The sequence below is a fragment of the Haematobia irritans genome, chromosome 5 (assembly GCF_050003625.1).
Source record: "Haematobia irritans isolate KBUSLIRL chromosome 5, ASM5000362v1, whole genome shotgun sequence".
Classification (NCBI taxonomy): domain Eukaryota; kingdom Metazoa; phylum Arthropoda; class Insecta; order Diptera; family Muscidae; genus Haematobia; species Haematobia irritans.
In genome coordinates, this window is record NC_134401.1 from 33590592 (window position 1) to 33614671 (window position 24080).

The 24080-nt window shown below is 31.2% G+C and overlaps 1 protein-coding gene across 10 annotated transcripts in view; it reads right to left on the bottom strand.

Moving 5' to 3' along the window:
* mbl (splicing regulator muscleblind) overlaps positions 1-24080 on the bottom strand; it is a 318509-nt gene that overhangs the window by 150234 nt on the left and 144195 nt on the right. Inside the window, exon 2 of one of the 10 annotated variants that reach the window (XM_075313795.1) lies at positions 15660-15733. The exons of the other annotated variants lie outside the window; for them this stretch is intronic. Within the exon in view, the coding sequence (XP_075169910.1) occupies positions 15660-15671 (12 nt within the window). The 5' untranslated portion in view covers positions 15672-15733. The remainder of the gene's footprint in view (positions 1-15659; positions 15734-24080) is intronic. 10 annotated transcript variants of the gene reach the window in all.

Below are 24080 nucleotides of genomic sequence, written 5' to 3' on the forward strand. Positions count from 1 at the left end.
TTTTGTTGTTGTGTTCCGAGTTTCTTTGGTCCTCTAACCGAGGTTTGCACAACTGCTCAAAACTGTTGTTCAACAGCATGTGAAAGTTACAAAACCCCAAAATAAAACATAGCCCCGGACAAACAGACTTATGGTAAATCACAAGGAAAAACATGACTTGAAAGGACTTGTAAATTAAAAAAAAACGCACCAATACACACACACACAACTTGCAGAAACTATTGCAACATATGTTGTGGAACAAAATAATAGGAAAAGAGCAAAAACTTGTATAGCCATAGATGGCTACACGTGATACACGGAGAAAATTAATCAACAAATTTGATGTTAAATTTTATTTCTATAGAAAATTTGATCAAAATTTATTTTTATAGAAAATTTTGTCAAAATTGTATCTCAATAGAGATTTTTGTAAAATTTTTATTTCTAAAGAAAATTTTGTCACTATTGTATTTCTATAGAAAATTTTGTCAACATTGTATATCTACAGAAATTTTGTCAAAATTGTGTTTCTATTTTATTTCTATTGAAAATTTTGTCAAAATGTTATTTCTATAGAAAATTTTGTCAAAATTTTATTACTAAAGAAAATATTGTTAACATTTTACTTCTATAGAACATTTTGTCAATAATTTATTTCCATAGAAAATTTTGTCAACATTTTAGTTCTTTAGAAAATGTTATCAAAATTTTATTACTAAAGAAAATATTGTTAACATTTTACTTCTATAGAACATTTTGTCAAAAATTTATTTCCATAGAAAATTTTGTCAACATTTTATTTCTATAGAAAATTTTGTCAAAATTTTATTTCTATAGAACATTTTGTCAAAAATTTATTTCCATAGAAAATTTTGTCAACATTTTATTTCTATAGAACATTTTGTCAAAATTTTATTTATATACCAAATTTTGTCAAAATATTATTTCTGTAGACGATTTTGTCAAAATTTTATATCTTAAGAAAATTTTGTCAAAATTTTATTTCTATGGACAATTTTGTCAAAATTTTATTTCTATAGAAAATTTTGTCAAAATTTTATTTCTATAGAAAATGTTGACAAAATTTTATTTCTATAGAAAATTTTGTCAAAACTTTATTTTTATAAGAAAATTGTGTCAACATTTTATTTCCACAGAAAATTTTGTCAAAATTTTATTTGTATCGATAAATTTTGTCAAAAATTAATTTCTATAGAAAATTTTTTCGAAATTTTATTTCTATAGAAAATGTTGTCAAAATTTTATTTCTTTAGAATATTTTGTAAAAATTTTATTTCTTTAGTAAATTTTGTCAAAATTGTATTTCTCTATACAATTTTGTCAAAATTTCATTCCTATGACAATTTTGTAAAAAAATAGTTTTAACGCGATAAAAATTTTAAAAATATATATTTTTTTTCTCTGTGTATAAACAGGGACATTGATGTAATTTTTGTTTGTGTTTATCTAAGCTTAGGTTGCTAATACTTGAAATTGCAAGGAGAAGTAGTAGCACAAAAAAAAAAAAAAAAACAGCAAACTCAATATGAACCAAACAGGCCACAGGACACGGGACATATTGATGGAAAAAAACAGCAATACACACTCACTCACACACATAAGGAAACCACACCAATATAATGCAATGCTCAACATATGGAATTATAAGTAGATGGGTGTGTTTGTGTGTGTTAGTATAATAACATTCTTTCACACAAACATGTGTGCATTCTTCGTCGACTACTATGTCTCTCAACTAAGGACAATAAAACATGTTGTAATGAGCCTTGTTCAACATAATATCAATAAAGTTGTTGTTTTTCTTTTGCTCATTTTTTTTTTGTTTATTTTGTTCACATTCTTGGTGATGTGATATTTGCTCATTCTTCTTATATGGGGCCTGGTCGCTACTGACATTCGTCCTTCCAATGTAGACAATGAATAAAGCCAGCAAGCAAAGGAGGTTTATCGAGAGCGATGAGAGATGAATCTTTTAGAACAAACATTGTCTTTTGACTTTGATATTACATCACATGCAATATACAATGAACAATTCCCTTATTATAGACACGCAAGCAAATGTTCACTTTGATCGTCCTGGTAAGAAGGGGGGTTTTTGAAATGTCCTTCACAGGGGCTTCTTCTAGGGGTTTTTGCTTTTTTGTTTTCTTGTTATAGCTCAACTGGTATGGTATACGATGAAATGGACAACTAAAGATACCAAGCCATTGCATGTAACACGTCAACGTATTGACAATTGAATTATGTTAAGAATTTTTTGTTGCCATCAGGACTTCCTTAACGATTTAAGAAGATAAATCTTTATAAACGATTCTAATACGATAATGTTGGAAAATTTATTTCCACAAATGATTTTTGTTTTTGTAATTTAAGAATGATGGGCAAGAAATGAAAAGTGAGGAAACCTTATAAAACGGACATCTGGGATCTCTAACTAAGTTAGGGTCGAAATATTTTTCTGGGGGGGAGAATTCAAGTGGGTGGATGTTTTTCGGTGATTTAGAAATAAAAGAAGAATTAAAGAAATCTTATAGGAATTTTTGAAATATTTTCTAAGATTCTTTTTGTGCTGCAAAATGTAGCACCTTTAAGCGAAAAAAAAAACCATAAAACTTTAAAGACCATAGGAAATAAATTTTTTAATAGTATACTAATGATAGAAATTAATAAAATCGGGTATATTAAAGCATATGATATCCTACAACAGCCCTATTGAAGTATTCGTGTTTCTTACATACCACCACCTTAAAAATAGGCAACGAATATAAGCTATATAATGTTCCTAGAAATATGCTCTAAATAATGTATAGTTTGCTTATAATTACAATATATTGACATTCGCTTGAACTAACTTAGCTCATATGAAGAGGTTTAGGCAATGAACTAAAATCAGGCGTAAATATGCAACGAACAAGAGAATATGGCTTGCCTAGAAATAGGCTTGAAATAATCTGTAGTGTGATTACAAAAAATATATTGACATACGGACGGACAGTTTGGAATAATTTACCTCTTGCGGTGAGAGGGGATCTAGAACAAATGTTTCTGATATATAATAGATAAAGATTTAAAATGGGGCAAACTAAAAGCAGTTCTATTAGCAGTGTTTCTCATTTCTGACCACCGTAAAAATATGCAACGAATATCAAAATGTGTGCCTTGAAATATGCTATAAATAAGATGTATGAACAATAAATATATTGACATACGGATGGACTTTGACTAATTAACCCATTCGGGCGGGCTACTATGAATATTTCTGATAGGTAAAAGGTAATGAGCTACAATCTGGCGGATAAAGTTATATGATATACTTCAACAGCTCTGCTGAAGTAGTAGTTTTCGACATATACCCTAAAAATAGGAAACGAATATTAAATATTAACGACATACGGATGGACATCTTGGACTATTTTTTTTTTTTACTCAGGGGGGGGGGGGGGGGGTAAAATAATTATTTTTGTATATCAGGCGGTGCTTTCATATATACAATATGAACATCATTACCTTAAAAATATGCAATGAATATGAGATATTTAATGCCCCTACGAATATGCTTTAAACGTTACAATTTTAAGATTAAGATCTTAAGATCGGTATTAGGCGACCAAAAATTAGCTTAACAGATGGACGACCAGGATGCATTAAGACGTCTCAATAGGGAGGCTTAGAACGAATAGATTTGCAGTCGAACGGACAGCATGAACTAACTCAACTCAATGAGTTGAGAGGTTAAGAACGAATTTTTCTGATCCCATAAATCTGCATATGAAGAAATAGACCATAGAAGGTTCGATTGAACTTATTTCATTCTAAAAAATGTGTGTATGATAATATGAACACCTTCAAAATAGGCAACAAATATGTCTTTACCACAATGCTCCTAAAAATATGCTTTATATGTATTTTTTGTAATTTTTATACTGCTGCTTCGATATCAAAACGTGGAATGAATATTTCTGATAAATATATTTCAGGCAGATATCATAGTGCTTTCATGTGTAATCCATGGACATTATTACCTTAAAAATATGCAACAAATATGAGATATATAATGCCCCAACGCATATACTTCAAATGTTGCAAATTTTGATTGAGATTTTAGCTCGGTTTAGGGCGAACAAAAAATAGAGTAACAGACGGACGGACAGCTTGTATTAACTCGACTCATTGGAGAGTTTTAGAACGATTTTTTTCTGATCACATAAACCTGCATACGGCAAATAGGCCATAAAAGATTTAATTGGATACAGGTTAAATTAATTCATTCTCAAAAACTGTGCATGACAATATGAACACCTTAGAAATAGGCAACGAATTTGTTTTTTTCCACAATTCTCCTAAAAATATGTTTTATATCATTTTTTTTTAATTTTTATACGGTGGCTTCGAAAACAAAACGTAGAATTAATATTTCTGATAAATATATTTCAGGCAGATATCATAGTGCTTTCATGTGTAGAATATTATTGCCCTAAAAATATGCAACGAATATTAGATATTTAATGATCTTACATATATGCTTTAATCTTTGCAGATTGTGATTTTAATTCCGGCGAAAACAATCGATTAACAGACGGACGGACAACTTGTATTAACTCGGTGGAGAGGTTTATAACGAATTTGTTTGTGAACAATAGATTGAAAGATGAACGGACAGTTTGCACTAACTGGACTAATTGGAGAGGTTTAGAACGAAATTTTTTGATCACACACTCAAAAAAAAAGTTTACTTGGATCCAAAGATTTTGACCTTCCCTTAAGGATTTTGGTATTGATTCCGAGCCAAAGATGCGGCTTCCTTAAAATAAAGAAATTTTTAGCGACCTATCTGGCTTTAAATCTAGGACTACTTAAATTAAAATTAGGACACAGATTTATCAAATTTTCATTCTCTTTTCGCGTACAAACAAATGCCAGTTTAAAAATCGGATACTTCAAAGTAAAAATGTTTTTTTTTTTTTAAATCCAAAAAAAAAACTTTAAACCAAAGACGCTAAATCCTCAATATAAGTCTTAGCTTATATTTGAAGCGTTTTTAATCTAAATCTAAAGTTTCAATATTTCAGTTAATTTAAGGAGTATTTCTTGAAATCAAAAAATGTATTTCTTTACTTTAAGGAAAATTAGCCTTACTTCAAAGACAGGCGACTTTAATGGAGGGAGGCAAATTTACAAAATTTTTGTCCTAAATTTAATGAAAAAAATGTTTGAAGCAAATATTATAAACTTTATTTTAATTAAAATTTCATTATTTTAATGAAATTTGTCCTCAATATTTTGTAAATTTCTCATCGTAAAATTTAGGTTGCGTAATCTTTAATATCACGTAAATATTTTTTTCAGTGCATAAACCAGCATATGAAAAATGGGCCACAGAAGTTTGACTTGAATACAGTTTAAATTTCTGCTGTTTAAATACTTCATTCTGATAAAAGTGTATAACAATATGGAAACCCGTAAAATAGGCAACAAATATATTTCTACCACAACTCCTAAAAATATGCTTTTTATATGTATTTTTGTAATTTTTATACTGTTGCTTCGAAATCGAAACGATAGTTACAATGAGTAGAAACCTGTCATACAGTGATTTTGAAAGGAAATTAGGTTACATATTGATAAGAAAATTATCGTGAGAAGTATTCGGTCGGGATGACCCGAGAAGATTTATATGTAATTAATTTCTCCATATAATTATTGAAAAGTATGAATTCCTTATAGATTTTCTTTTTCCTAAAATTACATTTAATATTTTTAGTTTAACTAACAAAAAATTTTAAGTTAAAATTAAATAGTGATATAAAGGTTGAATAAAAAAATAAAACAACAATATTAAAAGAACATTTTTAGAATATGATAAAAACTACCAGTTTCATCCACTTCCGCAATCCCCTCTATACAATAATGTTTTGTTTTAATAACTTATCTCCATCCTTTAATAAAAAGAAAACATTACTGCTCTCTTTCTACCTTCTCTCAATTGTGATTCTGTGTTTATTGTCTATCACAGAAAACAAATGAGTAAAATGGTTATACATTGTCTACTAAATTTTTTGGCAATGACTCAAAATTTAGGATGCCACAATTTTATAACTGCCTCTTCCTCGTATTATATTTTTGCTCCCTGAATGTTGAATATTTTAAGTCATCCCCATAGTACAATGATTTCCATTATCAAAATTGCAAGAATATTCCAATGCTTGCATTCATGCAATTGGAATTTGCTCATTTATCTCTTTTGTTTTGCTGAATATATGTGCATAGTTTTTTGAGTTTTTTTTGTTTATTTTGTATTTTAGCCATATTTACAATCAAAAAATTAACCTTTTGTTATGGACTAAGATAAATAAAATGGAAAACCAACTATATATCTCTCACTATACCCTCTTTTCTTCTCCTTAATCACTCTGGATGCCAAACAAAATATAAATGAAATTATTTCTTAGTTTAGTAGATGTTTGGGGGGGGGGGGGGGGGGGGGGTGGTTGGTTTAGATACAAACATTTTGGCAACATTCTATTTGGCTTCTAGGACAATTTTTAATGCACGAAATAAAAACTGTGAACTAAATTTTCTTACTTAGTATTTTGTAACCTAATCTAAAAATAATTTTATGGCAATTTTGTGGTACAATAATATTTTATTTTTTTTTTTTTAGATATTACGTTTTAGATTTGGGACTAAAACTGTAGGTTTAAGGAATTAAATTAAAAATCGAAAAGATTACAAAAGAAGACAAGTCCATATTTAAAGATGTATCTCAGTAAGAAAATTATAAAGTTAATTTGGCATCGTTTGGAATTTATAGGGTATCAGTTATAATCTCAGTATATATTTTAAAACTTCACCTTAAATTTTGTTATAAAGAAAATATTTTGTGTTACCGCCTTTTAGGCGCAGGCCATATATAATTTACTCACTTAATAAATTAATGAAAAGAATAGTTTGTTGTGTGTTTATCATCTCAGTTAATATTTTAAAAATTCACATATTTAAGGAATTATAAAGAAAATATTTTATTTTGCCGACTTTTAGGCGCAGGTCATATTTGTCTTTATCAAATTATTAAAAAAAAAAAAACAAGTATATACGGCCGTAAGTTCGGCCAGACCGAAGCTTATGTACCCTCCATCATGGATTACGTAGAAACTTCTTCTAAACACTGCCATCCACAATCGAATTAGTTAAGTTGCGGTAACGCTTGCCGATGGCAAGGTATCTTAAAACTTCCAAAAAGTCCATACGTGGTATATATTAAATCAAAAAAGACGATCGAATACGTATATAATTCAGTTTGACAAAGTAGACATAAAATTTTGACAAAATTTTCTACAGAAATAAAATTTTAACAAAATTTTCTATAGAAATAAAATTTTCACAAAATTTTCTATGGAAATAAAAATTTTGACAAAATTTTCTATAGAAAGAAAATTTTGACAAAAATTTCTACAGAAATAAAATTTTAACAAAATTTTCTATAGAAATAAACTTTTGACAAAATTTTCTATAGAAATAAAATTTTGGTAGATTATTTTTGGCTCTAGTGGCAACCATGATTATGAACCGATATGGACCAATTTTTGTGTGATTGGACCAATTTTGGTATGGTTGTTAGCGACCATATACTAACACCACGTTCCTAATTTGAATCGGATCGGATGAATTTTTCTCCTCCAAGAGGCTCCGGAGGTCAAATCTGGAGAACGTTTTATATGGGGGCTATATATAATTATGGACCGATGTGGACCAATTTTTGGCATGGTTATCAGAGACAATATACTAACACCACGTACCAAATTTCAACCGAATCGGATGAATTTTGCTCCTCCACGAGGCTCCGCAAATCAAATCTGGGGATCGGTTTATATGGAGGCTATATATAATTATGGACCGATGTGGACCAATTGTTGCATGGTTGTCAAAGACTATATACCAACACCATGTACCAAATTTGAGGTGGATCGGATGAAATTTGCTTCTCTTAGAGGATCCGCAATTCAAATCTGGTGATCGGTTTATATGGGGGCTATATATAATTATGGACCTATGTGGACCAATTTTTGCATGGTTGTTAGATACCATATACCAACATCATGTACCAAATTTGAGGTGGATCGGATGAAATTTGATTCTCTTTGGAGGCTCCGCAAGTCAAATCTGGGGATCGGTTTATATGGGGGCTATATATATTTATGGACCAATGTGGATAAATTTTTGCATGGTTGTTAGAGACCATATACCAACTTCAGGTACCAAATTTCAGCCGGATCGGATGAAATTTTATTCTTTTTGGAGGCTCCGCAAGCCAAATCTGGGGATCGGTTTATATGGGGGCTATATATAATTATGAACCGATGTAGACCAATTTTTGAGTGGTTGTTAGGGACTATATACCAACACCATGTACCAAATTTCAGCCAGATCGGATAAAATATGCTTCTCTTAGAGGCTCCGCAAGCCAATTTTGTCTCTATAGAAAATGGTGTCAAAACTTTATCTCTATAGAGAATTTTGTCAAAGTTTTATTTCTATAGAAAATTTTGTCTCTACAGAAAATGTTGTCAAAATTTTATCTCTATAGAGAATTTTGTCAAAATTTTATTTGTATAGAAAATTTTGTAAAAATTTTATTTGTATAGAAAATTTTGTCAATATTTTATTTCTATAGAAAATATTGTCTACAACACCATATAGCATTATAGGTAAAAGTGAACCGATATGGCCCATTTGCAATAACATCCGTCGTACATCAATAACAACAACTTGTGCCAAGTTTCAAGTCGATAGCTTGTTTCTTTCGGAAGTTAGCGTGATTTCAACAGACGGACATGCTTAGATCGACTTAGAATTTCACCACGACCCCGAATATACTTTATGGGGTCTTAGAGCAATATTTCGATGTGTTACAAACGGAATGACAAAGTTAATATACCCCCCATCCTATAGTGGAGGGTATAGTTAAGCAAATATTTTAGAATGGCTTGTTTGAGCTTTCTAATCGAAGGCGGAATGTATACAAAAAACCATTGCATACTTTTTTGGGGTAACGTTAACAGCTTTGATTTTTACCAAAAATCAAATTTCCATAAAATGAATGATAACAAAGATTCTTATATTTCGATGAATGAATGATTTCTATATACCACTTTCGTTTGAAAATTAAAATTGCAATCCTTATTTTTATTTAAAAAAATATATATTCCAAAAATCACTGCATACTTTTTGGGGTAATATAAGTACTATTTACCAAAAATATTAGGATTTCATGCCAAAATTTTCTTAATTCATTGCAACAATGCAATGGGGACAACATATTTTCAAACTTGCTTTGCGTCTTCTTTTGTATTCCTCATAGCCATTATATATTTTCTTGTTTTTGTTGTTTTATTTCTGTTACTATATACTTTGGCCTCATTATTAACGTATTGAAAAAGAAGACCAAAGGCGCCAGCGGGACAAACAAGAAAACAAAAGCTGACTTTTTTTTTGTTTTATTTGTTGTTAATGTTAGTGTATATGAGTATGTGTTTTTGGCCAAGTATATGTTTGGTTGGCTATGGTGGCAGCATTCTAGGCGCCAACGCTATACCAATATCGTTGTTGTTGTTATGACAACAATCACAAAGTGGTGGTGGTGGTGGTATATAGTACAATATTGTGACGTTCATTCAGCCTTATGAAGGGATAAAAACCTTTTCATTTATAACAAACATTTTACTGCTATATTTACCTCGATGTACTGTTTTACACAGGCTAGTCCGAGAAGGAGGCTAGGATTAATTTCAAAATTATGACGTTAAACTTTTCGAGACAAATGAATGACATAATGTAAAGGAAATTTATGGTGTACTTTTTGGGGGTTTTATAAACAAGAAAATTTGGCATGCTTTTAGCATTACGAATTCTCACGAACACTCATTATATTACACATTTAATTTAAATTCAGCATACCCCTAGTCACGGGTCCGGTTTAGTCTTTATTTATGTTTATTGTTTGTTTGCAACAAAACAAGGAAAATTACAAATTTCTATTGTTTAAAAATCCAAACGAGTATACCATTTAATATTGATTTTTATTCTCTTAAGGCCATTGGGTGAGAATATGGCATAGCATAAAGGCATGTCTTATACTATAAAAGAAACCCAAAGTTAGGGAGATATCCACAAGTGAGGGGGCAAAACAAGGGGTCTCTTGAATTTCTGGTGTATGTTTTAAGCAAGAGAATGGCCAAAAACATTTGCATATATCCATACAGTATATATTTTGTGTATACATATATGTATTGTACACACATGTTGGCAAATAACCTTAGCATACTTTTCGGCGGTCTTTAGTAAATGTGCCACACTGCCTCAAAAGGCATTTTTCTTAACACATAAGTATGCCTATGTCTGTGCGTATGTGTGTGCATTCACATGAAATTGTATAGACATTTCATAGACAACCCTTATAGTGTTGAACATTTTCTATTCTTGCTATGGATATTCTTAGGAAATTAGCACCCAATTTTTAATTAAATCAATATTGAAATCCGTTGTAAAAGTATTCTCAAAAGTTTTTGAGTGATTTTTAATTGAGTTTAAATATTAGTTTTCCCAAAGCTTATGTACAACACCACTTCTTGGGGTTTCACAACATGTGCTTTGCTGAAAATAAGCACTTATTATAGAAAATGTTTAAGAACTTATCAAACCACACCACTTAAGAAAAGTTTTGATATGTTCAACAACTCATATAACATTCTATCATAGGCGAAAATTATTATGCATATTATAAAATGATTAGAAAATGTGACAAGTTGAAAAAGAGTTATCAAAATCCTATATATGAGAAATTGGTTGGTTTACAACTAAAAGTTGTGGAAATTTATATTTTTGTATGGCGGAAATGTCAATTTAGAACAAAAAAATGGGATTCTCTTTTCACTAGAAACAAGAATAACAAAAATATCCGAAATGTGGCTAAATGATTAACGATAATTAGAGTTTAACATGTTGAGAACAGCTTGTGAGGCGAAAGTAATCATAATGAGGTCATGTATACCGCTTAAAAGGTAAACAATTTGATTTATTGTTTATTTGATCAATTGAGTATGAATATTAGATCTTAATGCCTAAGAGTATACTTTAAATATTCGACTATTATTTTTTTATTGTAGTTTTTGATCTCAGCTTAAAACCATGCATTGACTAAACTACAAGTTTAGCTTAACCAACAGAGGAAAAATTATTATTATATTTTTTTAAATTGCTATCTTGTGTATAATAAATTTTCAGAAGAGTCCACTATCTCGGTATATCCCATTGTTGACAATAGAATCATGCTATTATCTAACAATAACAGAGGACCCCTAAAAATATGCACTATTTTTTGATATATTAGTAATAATTGTTCAATGTTTTTTCATAACAAACGAAACATTTTACCATGATTCCACCATCGAATTAAAACATAGTTAGGGATGTGGTGGTAGGAACTAGGGAATAGGTAGTATCGTAGAGAATTCAAAAAAGGGTCACTTATAATAATACGGGGCGCAAAACGAAATTGAAAAAAGCTTTTTTGCACATCTTTTTTCACATTTCCACTAAATTGGATTCCGATAAATACTATAAGGAATTATTATCTATTCAGTCCCAAGTTACCCCTAGAAATTAACAGCTATGTTAAGGAGTGCACATTTATTTAAAAAAAAATCCCGTTACTGTATTAGCATACTTTCAGGCGGATATTGCGCATATTTTAAGAAGTCAATATATTGTTTAATATTTAGATATAAAATTTCGACTTTTTAACAGTCGAGGTCTACATTTCCATTAGGATACAAATTAAAAATGCAGTACGTGCCACAAATATACCAAACAATGGCCAATAAAATAGTGCCACTACTCTCTTGAAATGAAATAACCTCCACTATAAATTATCTAATAAATAAAATCTATTAGGTGCTATTTCAATGTAACCTCACCTACTTTAACCCATATACTACGTTGGGGTCATTTCATGACCCACGTTGCATTTGTCAACACCGCATTTCTTACTGTTCGAATATAATTAAAAAATTCTATCACTCAGTGCATGAATTGGTGACATATGCTGAATTCATTCTGAGTAGTAAAAACTTTTAATTATAATCCAACAGTAAAAAATTCGATGATGAAAAATACGACCTAATATCCAACGCAGTATAAGGGTTAATATATGATTTTATTAAAGTTTTTATTTAGATATTAATAAATAGAACACAATTTAATTAATAACCGCAAAGGAGGAAAGCAATAAGCCATTATTCAGGTGACATATAGTTCTTGAATAGTTTATTTAGTCTGGTCGTAAAAATACAGATTAGAAGCAATGGAAAATATCCCAAAAGTATGCAATGGATCCATAAATATTTCTAGAAAACATCCCAGAGGAGACTCTGCTCACAGTCACTTATCCCTCTATCTCTTCTTTCTCAACCCAATTTTATTGTCATCGTAATGACAGAGATCCTACTTATGTATAGTACAGATGTTGGGTATTTTTCGGTATCTAAGATGGAACCACGACAACTCGAACCAAAACAAATCTACCAAAATTTGGAGAATATTTGCCAAAAAAAAAAATTACCCAGTTAAAAAAAAAGAAAACATTTTGCAAAATTTTATTTCTATTGAAAATTATGTCTAAATTTTATCTATAAGCAATTTTGTTAAAATTTTATTTTAATAGAAAATTTTGTCAAAAGTTTATTTTTATAGGAAATTTTGCCAAAATTTTATTTCTATAGAAAATTTTGTCATAATTTTAAATCTATAGAAAATTTTGTCAAAAGTTTATTTCTATAGAAAATTTTGTCAAAAGTTTATTTCTATAGAAAATTTTGTCAAAAGTTTATTTCTATAGAAAATTTTGTCAAAATTTTATCTATAGGAAATTTTGTTAAAATTTTATTTTGATAGAAAATTTTGTCAAAATTTTTATCTATAGGAAATTTTGTTAAAATTTTATTTTGATAGAAAATTTTGTAAAAATTTTATTTCTATAGAAAATGTTGTCAAAATTTTATCTATAGGAAATTTTGTTAAAATTTTATTTTGATAGAAAATTTTGTCAAAATTTTATTTCTATATAAAATTTTGTCATAATTTTATTTCTATATAAAATTTTGTCATAATTTTATTTCTATAGAAAATCTTGACAAAATTTTATTTCTATTATGTCAAAATTTTATTTCTATAGATAATTTTGCCATAATTTTATTTCTATAAACAATTTAGTCAAAATTTTATTTCTATAGAAAATTATGTCAAAAGTTTATTTTTATAGGAAATTTTGTCAAAATTTTATTTCTATAGAAAATTTTGTCAAAATTTTATCTATAGGAAATTTTGTTAAAATTTTATTTTGAAAGAAAATTTTGTCAAAAGTTTATTTTTATAGGAAATTTTGTCAAAATTTTATTTCTATAGAAAATTTTGTCAAAATTTTATCTATAGGAAATTTTGTTAAAATTTTATTTTGAAAGAAAATTTTGTCAAAAGTTTATTTTTATAGGAAATTTTGCCAAAATTTTATTTCTATAGAAAATTTTGTCATAATTTTAATTCTAAAGAAAATTTTGTCAAAATTTTATCTACTCGTATAGGAAATTTTGTTAAAATTTTATTTTGATAGAAAATTTTGTCAAAATTTATTTTCTATAGAAAATGTTGTCATAATTTTATTTCTATTAAAAATTTTGTCGAAATTTTATCTACAGGAATTTTTTTTTAAACTTTATTTTGATAGAACATTTTGTCAAAATTTTATTTCTATAGAAAACCTTGTCAAAATTTTATTTCTATAGAAAATTATGTCAAAATTTTATTTCTATAGATAATTTTGCCACAATTTTATTTCTATAGACAATTTAGGCAAAATTTTATTTCTACAGAGAATTTTGTTAAAATTTTATTTCTATAGAAAATTATGTCAACATTTTATTTCTATAGATAATTTTGCCATCATTTAATTTCTATAGACAATTTAGTCAAAATTGTATTTCTACAGAGAATTTTGCTAAAATTTTATTTCTATAGAAAACTTTTTCATAATTTTATTCCTATAGGAAATTTTGTGAAAATTTTATTTTTATAGAAAATCTTGTCAAAATTTTATTTCTATAGAAAATTATGTCAAAATTTTATTTCTATAGAACATTTTGTTAAAATTTTATTTCTATAGAAAATTTTGTCATAATTTTATTTCTATAGAAAATTTTGTCAAAATTTTATTTTATAGACAATTTTGTCAAAATTTTATTTCCATAGAAAATTTTGTCAAAATTTTATTTCTATAAACAATTTTGTCAAAAGTTTATTCCTATAGAAAATTTTGTCAAAATTTTATTTCTATAGACAATTTTGTCAAAATTTTATTTCCATAGAAATTTTGTCAACATTTTATTTCTATAGAAAATTTTGTCAAAATTTTATTTCTATAGACAATTTTGTCAAACTTTTATTTCTATAGACAATTTTGTCAAAATTTTATTTCCATAGACAATTGTGTCAAAATTTTATTTCTATAAACAATTTTGTCAAAATTTTATTTCTACAGAGAATTTTGTCAAAAGTTTATTTCTTTAGAAAATTTTGTCAAAATTTTATTTCTATAGAAAATTTTGTAAAAATTTTGGTTTTATAGAAAACTTTATTTCTATAGAAAATTGTATATTTATAGGAAATTTTTGGTCAAATTTCATTTTGTCAAAATTTTATTTCTTGGGAAATTTTGTTAAAATTTAATTCTAATAGAAAATTTTGTCAAAAATTTTTTTATAGAAAATTTTGTCCAAGTTTTATTTTTATAGAAAATTTTGTCAAAGTTTTATTTCTATATATTTTGCAAAATCTACCAAAACTAAAAAAGGTACCAACAAAAAAACTCTACCATTTTTGGTAGAATTCTACCAACTGTGGCCCAGTTGGTAGAACCCATGCCTCTTAGAGTACAATATATCAGAAAAATTGCATTTCCCTCAGAGCTAATCCTAAGGTAATATAAAATGAATAACCCTGTTTATTACCTCCAACTTAAATTTGTTTTATTTTAAAGAATAGTATATCATCCCTAAAATATGCTAAAATTTGTTAAGGTTATTTTAGTGTTTACACAATTAAGAATTATTTTTAAAATATAGTGAATCCTCTGAAAAGTGGAGACCTACTGCTGGGAGGTATCCAGTTATTAGAGGTTAATTTTAATATGTTAATATAGCAAACGTGACCAGACAACTGTCCATATTTGTGTGCAAGTTTCAGAGGCTACACTGTAGTTTATTGGCAAAAGCCAAAACAAAATTTTTGTCTTCAATCATGAAATAAATTGATCCAATTAATTTTTATTTGAAATTTCTTCAATCACAGAAATTATAGTATCAATCACCAAAGCAATTTAAAAAGTAATTAATCCAATTAAATAATTGGATGATAAAAAATAATTTTTGTAATAGATTTTTTTTGTTTTTTTTTTGTTTGTTTGTTTTTTTTTTTTGACAAAAGTGTTCTATGAATTACATTTTTAATTGAATATTTCTTAAATTTAATTGGAATTTTAATTTGAAAAAATTTTAGTAAAATTGTTTTCTTTACTAAATCACAGCATTTTTTTTGTATGCAATACTTACAGCTGAATACATTTGAAATTTTTATTCTGATCAAGTAGGTCAGAAGGTATGAAATACAGAATAATGAAAATTACCTGAAACGAAAGGAATAGAAAAAGATTAGTCGGATTTCGAATAAAAAAAATGATCAAAAACAAAAAAAAAGAATATTAATAAAAATAAATATGAAAAATATTAGATGAATAAATATATACATCCAAAGAAGAATACTTTCCTCAGGAACGAAATTGTATACAAGTATTTTCCTTTAGACCAAACAAACCCAAATTTATGATATGTGATTCAACGATTGTGTCTAATTCTTTTTATTTACTTTTAAAGAAAATTCTTTAGTGTCAGAAAAAAAGCTTTGCTTGTCTAAAACTTCGTTCCTTAGAAAAGAAAACTTTTCTTTCAGTGTATTTTTTTGATATTTTTATTTTTATTTCTATGTGGTTATAAGAGCATTATAGCCTTATATCACTTGGTTATATAGTTACATATATCTACATATACGTTTATGATTTGTGTAAAATTTTAAAAACAAAGCTTTTAATATTTCTAAGACAAAAAGAATTTGATTTGTTTTATGATTTTTTTTATCCTATAAATATTAATTTTCAAAACTATTCTGCAAATATTAGATTTTGATATTTTTTTAATTGAACATTGAGTTTTGAAGCAAATATAAGTTTATATTGTATTATTAGTTTAAAATAAATTTATTTACCACTGGAGTAGATTTTATGAGTAATTGATTTCTTTTTTCCCCATTTTTTAATTAAAAATATAATATAGTTATTTATACTAAATTATACATGGTCAATATTTTAGCCATATCAATAAATAATCCATCGTCACATACAATAACAAGTTTAAGAGTCATTTAAGCCGCATATATTACCGGTATGGTTGTATTGGGAGAAATACAAACAGTTTAAGAATTTTCTCAAAAAGTAAAAAACAAAAAATAATTCAAGCTACATAAACCCTAAAAGTATGCTTTTATATTTATACAACTATTCAGCAATAAAATCTAAACAGAAATTACAATTTCTGAATAACAATTCATTGAACAAAACAAATGAGATTTTCCAAAAAAAAAAATTTTCAAGAAAACAAAAACAAATAACTTCCTAAAAGTATGCAAAATGTTTTGTTTGGTAGAAAATCGCTTGAGATATGTTATCATATACACAAGGCCATACACAATTTCTATACAATTCGAATTTTCTCACATAAATGTTGAGCTCAAGTAGTAGTCTTCAAATAAAAATCAATTATCAAATACAATATAAATCAAATTCGATGATATAAAATGTTTGAAGTTTTTCTTAAAACAAAAATATAACAAAAAAATTTAATCCTAAAAGTATACTTTCATATCTAAAGAATTACTAAGCAATCAAAAATATTCATAACCATAATAGAGAATCTTACTAATTTTTTTTTTTCCTAAATTCATATAACAACATTTCTTGCAAAATTATTCCCATTTGATAATTTCATGGCAAATATCAAAATCCATAAAACTCCTAAAAATATGCAAAACGTTTTCTTTTGTAACAAAATCGATTTATATCTCTTATCATCACATAGACAAGTGGCCATACAAAAATTTCTATACAATTTGAATTTTAAAGTCTCTGCAGTAAACTAGGTTCATAAAATGGGATAATAGAAAATTAAACAAAAAAAATCGAATAATAAAGCATGAAATACCATACTGCATTCAATGAAGACTTTCTCTTTCAGAATATTTTTGCAAAGATATTTAGGTCATACCTATAGTTAAGAATATTCTTTAGGGGTGATTTGTATGTAAATGCCATGGTTATAGTTAGAGATATTAAAATTCTTGAAATACCTATCATTGTCCAACGAGTATAAAAATCAATTTACCCAGTTTGCCACAGCCATCAAGTGTTTGATAACCGAAAGAATATTTTTTTCGCATGAAAGAAGCTCAGTAAAGGAAAGAGATCGAGAGAGAGAGAAAGCTAGTAGCATAAAATTAGGCAGGCATACGAAAAGGAGGAGGTCATAGCTAAGTCTTCATTATTACTTTTCCTTTGTGTCCAGCAACAACAACAGCCAGCTTCTCAACTCATTTATACATTCTTTGGTAATACGGCCAGGGCAACACCACCCTGAGGTCATAGCATCATAGATGCTAAACTGAAATTGCTGCGTTACTTCAACCAGGAACCGTTTTTTAATAAATATTTATGCAAATTTAGCTTAGATGACCATTAGAGGAATGGAGATTTTCATTCTCTACCATCTACCAATTTTCCAATGGTATTCAGAAGGACAAAAGAACTTGAAACGATGCCTTTACTCAAGTGATGTTAGAGATGGTGGTTGTGATATTGTAGTGAACAATTGAGAACCTGGCGACAACAAAAGAAAGACCAACATAAAACTATGCCTTCGAGAATATTGTTTCCTGCTGCCTTCTGCTTTGGTTTTCATGCGGTATAGAATTTCAACATATTGCACAAATTATGCAGATTAAAGGGTCAGTCAGCTGGCAGCGGACAATATCGAAAAACATATTGAAATCAGCGGCAGACTAACCTTAACTTCCGTGCAGCCGTTGCTTGGACCAAAAACAAAAAAAGGTTGCTACAGCAAATTTGTTGTTTGGCCAAACTGTCAGCAACAGTACCAAAACGGTCAGCACCTGGCCTTGTTGGTGTTATTTTCAACTCAATGTTCAACAATATGTTTGACACTCTACAACAAAAGCCACCACACAACCAAGATTCAGGCGCTTCTTCTAACTTTGCTTTATTCGAACAAATTATCCTGCCATAAGAAACAAAAAATATGTTTTTGTTTTTCTCCTCTTTCCTAGTCCCATTCTAGTTTCGTTGTTTACAATCATCTCTATTATGTCTTAAAATGTCCAACAGCAGCAGTACCCTTTGGCTATTTTTGTACTTGGAAAGAAAACAAAAAAAGTCTCATTTTGATATCCTTCAACATTTTGCAAAAGCTTTAGAATGAGAACATCAACAAAAGATCTTCGAAATGGAGGAAGGTATAGTAATTTAGGGAAATTAAATTAAATGTGAAGAAATAAAATTAGATATAAATATTAAAACTTGGGAACTGGGATAGCAAATAGTTATACAAAAACTAGAGACAAGAGGTCCGGTAGGCAAGATGGAGAATTAAATGCGGAACATCGTGGAAACATTATTCTCAAGACCTGAAATCAGAGAAGACGACAACGGTACAGAAGCTCTCACAAACATTCCTGTCCTTACAGCAGAGGAACTGCAAAACCCCTAAGAACAAGAAAGCACCTGGTCCTAATGGCAAGCTCGCAGAGGTAATTAAGGAAATAGCAACCAAGCGATCCGAGACCCTAATTGTTATGTACAAGAGCTGCTGAATGGAAGGTATCTTCCTTAAGGAACAGAGGCTAGTCCTTATCAGCAAGGGCTACGGCGACCAAGCGTCGTCATCGTCCTGTACAGATCTTTGTGCATGCTGGACATTACTGGAAAACTATTCGAACGGCTCATCCAACCAAGACTTGACGAGGCTACCAGGACTGTTGGGGGTGTCCGCTGGACAATAAGGATTTAGACTTGGAAAATCGACACTTGGATTTTCCAAGTCTAAAAACGACAAATGATGCCGCTAAGGAAGTAATAAACGTCGTCCGGGCGACATAATAGGGCAGCCACGCTTCGAGATATATAATTCTATTAGCGATGATTGATATTAAGAACGCATTCAACAGCCTAAAGTGGGCAAACGTAATATACACCCTTGAGTCGATATATCGCTTCCCGAAATACTTGAAAAAATATTCAACGACTATCTGAAGGACCGAATTTTAATATACGACACTATACATGGAGGTAACATCAGGTGCCGCACAAAGCTCAATCCTTGGACCAGATCTCCGGATCTGGCTTCGATGAGCACATAGCCGCTGTAATAAAAAAAAGCTAGAAATACTGAAGAGGCTCAACGCAAACTTCAACAAACCGTAATACGCGCAAAAGGCTGGTTAGACACGCATGGCTTACAACTAGCCAAAGGACCGAGCTGATACTACTAACGATACGGCATCTACCTCTAGAAATAGGTTAGGTTAGGTGGCAGCCCGATGTATCAGGTTCACTTAGACTATTCAGTCCATTGTGATACCACATTGGTGAACTTCTCTCTTATCACTGAGTGCTGCCCGTTCCCATGTTAAGCTCAATGACAAGGGACCTCTTTTTTATAGCCGAGTCCGAACGGCGTTCCACATTGCAGTGAAACCACTTAGAGAAGCTTTGAAACTCTAAGAAATGCCACCAGCATTACTGAGGTGGGATAGTCCACCGCTAAAAAACTTTTTGGTGTTCGGTCGAGGCAGGAATCGAACCCATGACCCTGTGTATGCAAGGTGGGCATGCTAACCATTGCACCACAGTGGCTCCCTTGCACATAGACGAGATGCTAATTCCAACAAAACAGTCAATCAAGTACTTGGGACTAAGGCTGGACTCGAAACTCGAAACGTACTCCCAGCAGATAAAGTACGCAATGGAGAAAGCTGCTACAATAACGTCGCGACTAAGCAGGCTGATGGCAAACATAGGAGGCCATCTTTCAAGCAGAAGAAGGATACTCATGGAGATGACTAACGGTATATTCCTCTCTGGATGTGAGATCTGGGCATAGACCCTTCGCAGGCGGACTAGATCGAAAAAGTTGCTTTCGGTACAGAGAATCGCAGCTCTTAGAATCATTTCAGCTTACCGCGCAGTATCGGGGGACGCCGCATTAGTGATAGCAGGTACGATCCTAATAGACATCAAGGCGATTGAGCGGCAAAAGGTATCCGAGGCTAAAGAACAAGGCGCGACGGACTTTCTACCGAACATTCAACAAGAGACCAGAGAAAGATGGCGGGAACGATGCAGGACCATGACAAAGGCCAGATGGACACACCGACTTATAACTGGCATAGAGTTATGGCAAGAGTGAAGATATGGCGAAGTGACGTAGTACATGACTCAGATGCTCTCTGGTCACGGATACTTTCGAAAGTATCTGCATCGTATAGGGAAATACAGCTCAGATAATTGCATTTACGAAGAAGAAGAGGTCGCGGATGATGCCGAATATACATTCTTTAGATGTAGCCGTTGAGTAGAACGACGGACTAGCGCTAGAAGATGAAATTGGTCATGCCTCTCCGAGAAATATTATCCAGAAGATAGTACAGAGTGAGAGGAACTGGGAGGCCATAGGGCGATTTGTGGAATACATTCTCCGCAGGAAAAAGATGGCAATGGATGCCGAATATTGGTGTCTCTCCGAGAAATATAATCCTGAAGTTGGTACAGAGTGAGGGGTACTAGGAGGCCATAAGGCGATTTGTGGAACACGTTCTCCGCAAGAAAAAGATTGACATGGAGACTAGATGATGCCGCATATACATTTTTTAGATGTTGTCGGTGGTCAGAACGACGGACTAGCGCTAAAAGATGAAATTGGAGATGTCTCTTTGAGAAATGTTATCCAGAAGATAGTACAGAGTGAGAGGAACTGGGAGGTAATAGGGCGATTTGTGGAATACGGTCTCCGAAGGAAAAATATTGACATGGAGAATCCGATGATGCTGAATATACATTTTTTAGATGTAGCCGGGAGCCACCGTGGTGCAGTGGTTAGCATGCCCGCCTTGCATACACAAGGTCGTGGGTTCGATTCCTGCTACGACCGAACACCAAAAAGTTTTTCAGCGGTGGATTATCCCACCTCAGTAATGCTGGTGACATTTCTGAGGGTTTCAAAGCTTCTCTAAGTGGTTTCACTAGAATGTGGAACGCCGTTCGGACTCGGCTATAAAAAGGAGGTCCCTTGTCATTGAGTTTAACATGGAATCGGGCAGCACTCAGTGATAAGAGAGAAGTTCACCACTGTGGTATCACAATGGACTGAATAGTCTAAGTGAGCCTGATACATCGGGCTGCCACATAACCTAACCTAACCTAACCTAGATGTAGCCGGTGATCAGAACTAGAATATCAAATTGGAGAAGCCTCTTCGAGAAAAATAATTCAAAAGATGGTACAGAGTGAGGGGTACTAGGAGGCCATAGGGCGATTTGTGGAAAACGATCTCCGAAGGAAAAATATAGACATGGAGATTCCGATGATGCTGAATATACATTTTTGAGATGTAGCCGGTGTGCAGAACGACGGAAAGCACTAGAAGATAAAATTGGACATGTCGTTCCTAGAAATATAATCCAAAATATTGTACCGAGTGAGAGGATCTGGGAGGCCATAGGGCGATTTGGGGAACACGTTCTCCGCCGGAAAAAGATTGCCATAGAGACTTCGATGATGCCGAATATACATTCTTTAGATGTAGGTGGTGTGTAGAACGACGGACAGCGGTAGAAGAAATTTGACATATCTCTCCGAGAAATATAATCTAGAAGATGATACAGAGTGAGAAGAACTGGGAGGCCATAGGGCGATTTGTGGAACACGTTCTCCGCAGGAAAAAATATTGACATGGAGACAATGTTGATGCCGCTTATATATCCTTGAGATGTTGTCGGTAGTCAGAACGACGGACTAGTGCTAGAAGATGAAATTGGAGATGTCTCTTCGAGAAATATAATCCAAAAGATGGTACAGAGTGTAAAAGTAAAAGATTGACATGGAGACTCCGATGATGCTGAATATACATGCTTTAGATGTAGCCGGTGATCAGAACTAGAATATGAAATTGGAGATGTCTCTTCGAGAAAAATAATTTAGAAGATGATGGGCAGATCGACAAACAGTACTAGAAGATGAAATTGGACATGTCTCTCCGAGAAATATAATCCAGAAGATGGTACGGAGTGAGAGGATCTAGAAGGCCATAGGGTGATTTGTGGAATACGTTCTCCGCAGGAAAAAGATTGCCATGGAGACTATGATGATGCCAAATATACATTCTTTAGGTGATGCCGGGGTTTCTACGAGAAATATAATCCAAAAGATAGTACAGAGTGAGAGGAACTGAGAGACCATAGGGCGATTTGCGGAATACGTTCTCCACCGGAAAAAAATTCTCATAGAAACTACGATGATGCTGAACATACATTTTTTAGTTGTTGCATGCGTCTCTCCGAGAAATATGATCCAGAAGATAGTACAGAGTGAGAGAAACTGGGAGGCCATAATGCGAATTGTGGAACACGCTCTCTGCAGGAAAAGGATTGACATGGACACTACGACATGAGTAATGTAAGCTTGAATCTGGATGCGGACTAGAAGAAGATGGTCATGAACCACGTGGGGTCCATCTCGAAGTAATGCGAAAGTGATTCCGAGGTGCTAATCATATCCCGAGGGAAGAGGAATGGGGTTTTAGACGGCAACCAATTGTAACGGAATTCGGGACACGGGTGGACGGTCTATCAGGTGCATAAAGCATTTTCCTACCCTTACAAAAAAAATTAAATTAAATTGAAATGAAATTTAAAAAATAAATTACTCTGCCTTTTTGTACTTCCCCTATAATTCAATCATCAAACTCAAGTAAAGCAACAGCTATGGCGGTACTGAACATCAGCACAACTTATTATAAATAAACTTGAAGGAAGTAAAGCTTATTGTGTGTGTGTGACAACGAGTGGTCACACTGGCGATAGAATGAGTGGTAGCCAAGTGCGGTGTGGTCGACATCAACATCTCAAGACAACTCTTGTTTGCTCAACATCTCTAGCATTTTTTTGATGTTAGTTCGTCTACCTAACGATCTGCATCATCCCTATGTTTCTTATATTTTTTATTTTATTTAGTAGTTGCTTTAGAGGTCCCAAATCCAAAGTATATCCAAAAGGCAACTTGTTTATTCATATATGAGAATTTGTAGATTTGTTTAGTTATAGAATAAGGGAGGGGAGAAACGAATAAGTTAGGCGAGGGTGATATTTTAAATAGAAATTTACATAAAAATCAAATTTATATGTTCAGAAATTTTATATGGTTTGAAGGAATGTTTACTCAAGTACTAAGTTCCTTTTTTATTGAAGTCTCTACCCCGCCCCACATTCATGGGTCCCCGCTACAATGTCTTGGCAATGGAGAGAAAATATAACAAGCTAGTCGAAGGACTTTGGAGTCCTTACCACTACTGCCACTATGTCAATGATGTTGGTGGCTATGTTTGTGAAAAAAAATATGAGGATGTTAATACAGAGATGCTGATGCCACTGCTGTTGTTCCATGTTTTATTGTTTTTGTTGTTTTATTTTGCCAAAGACAACCTTATTGTATGAATTCCTTTTCCAGTGTATTGTTTGAAAATTGTTTGTCCACTAGTTTCCGTTCAATACATGGGCATGTGTGTGTGTTTCTGTGTGAGCAAGAATGTGTTTTTGCGTTTTGATATTCTTGTCCTCTTGTCAGCATATATTTCCCT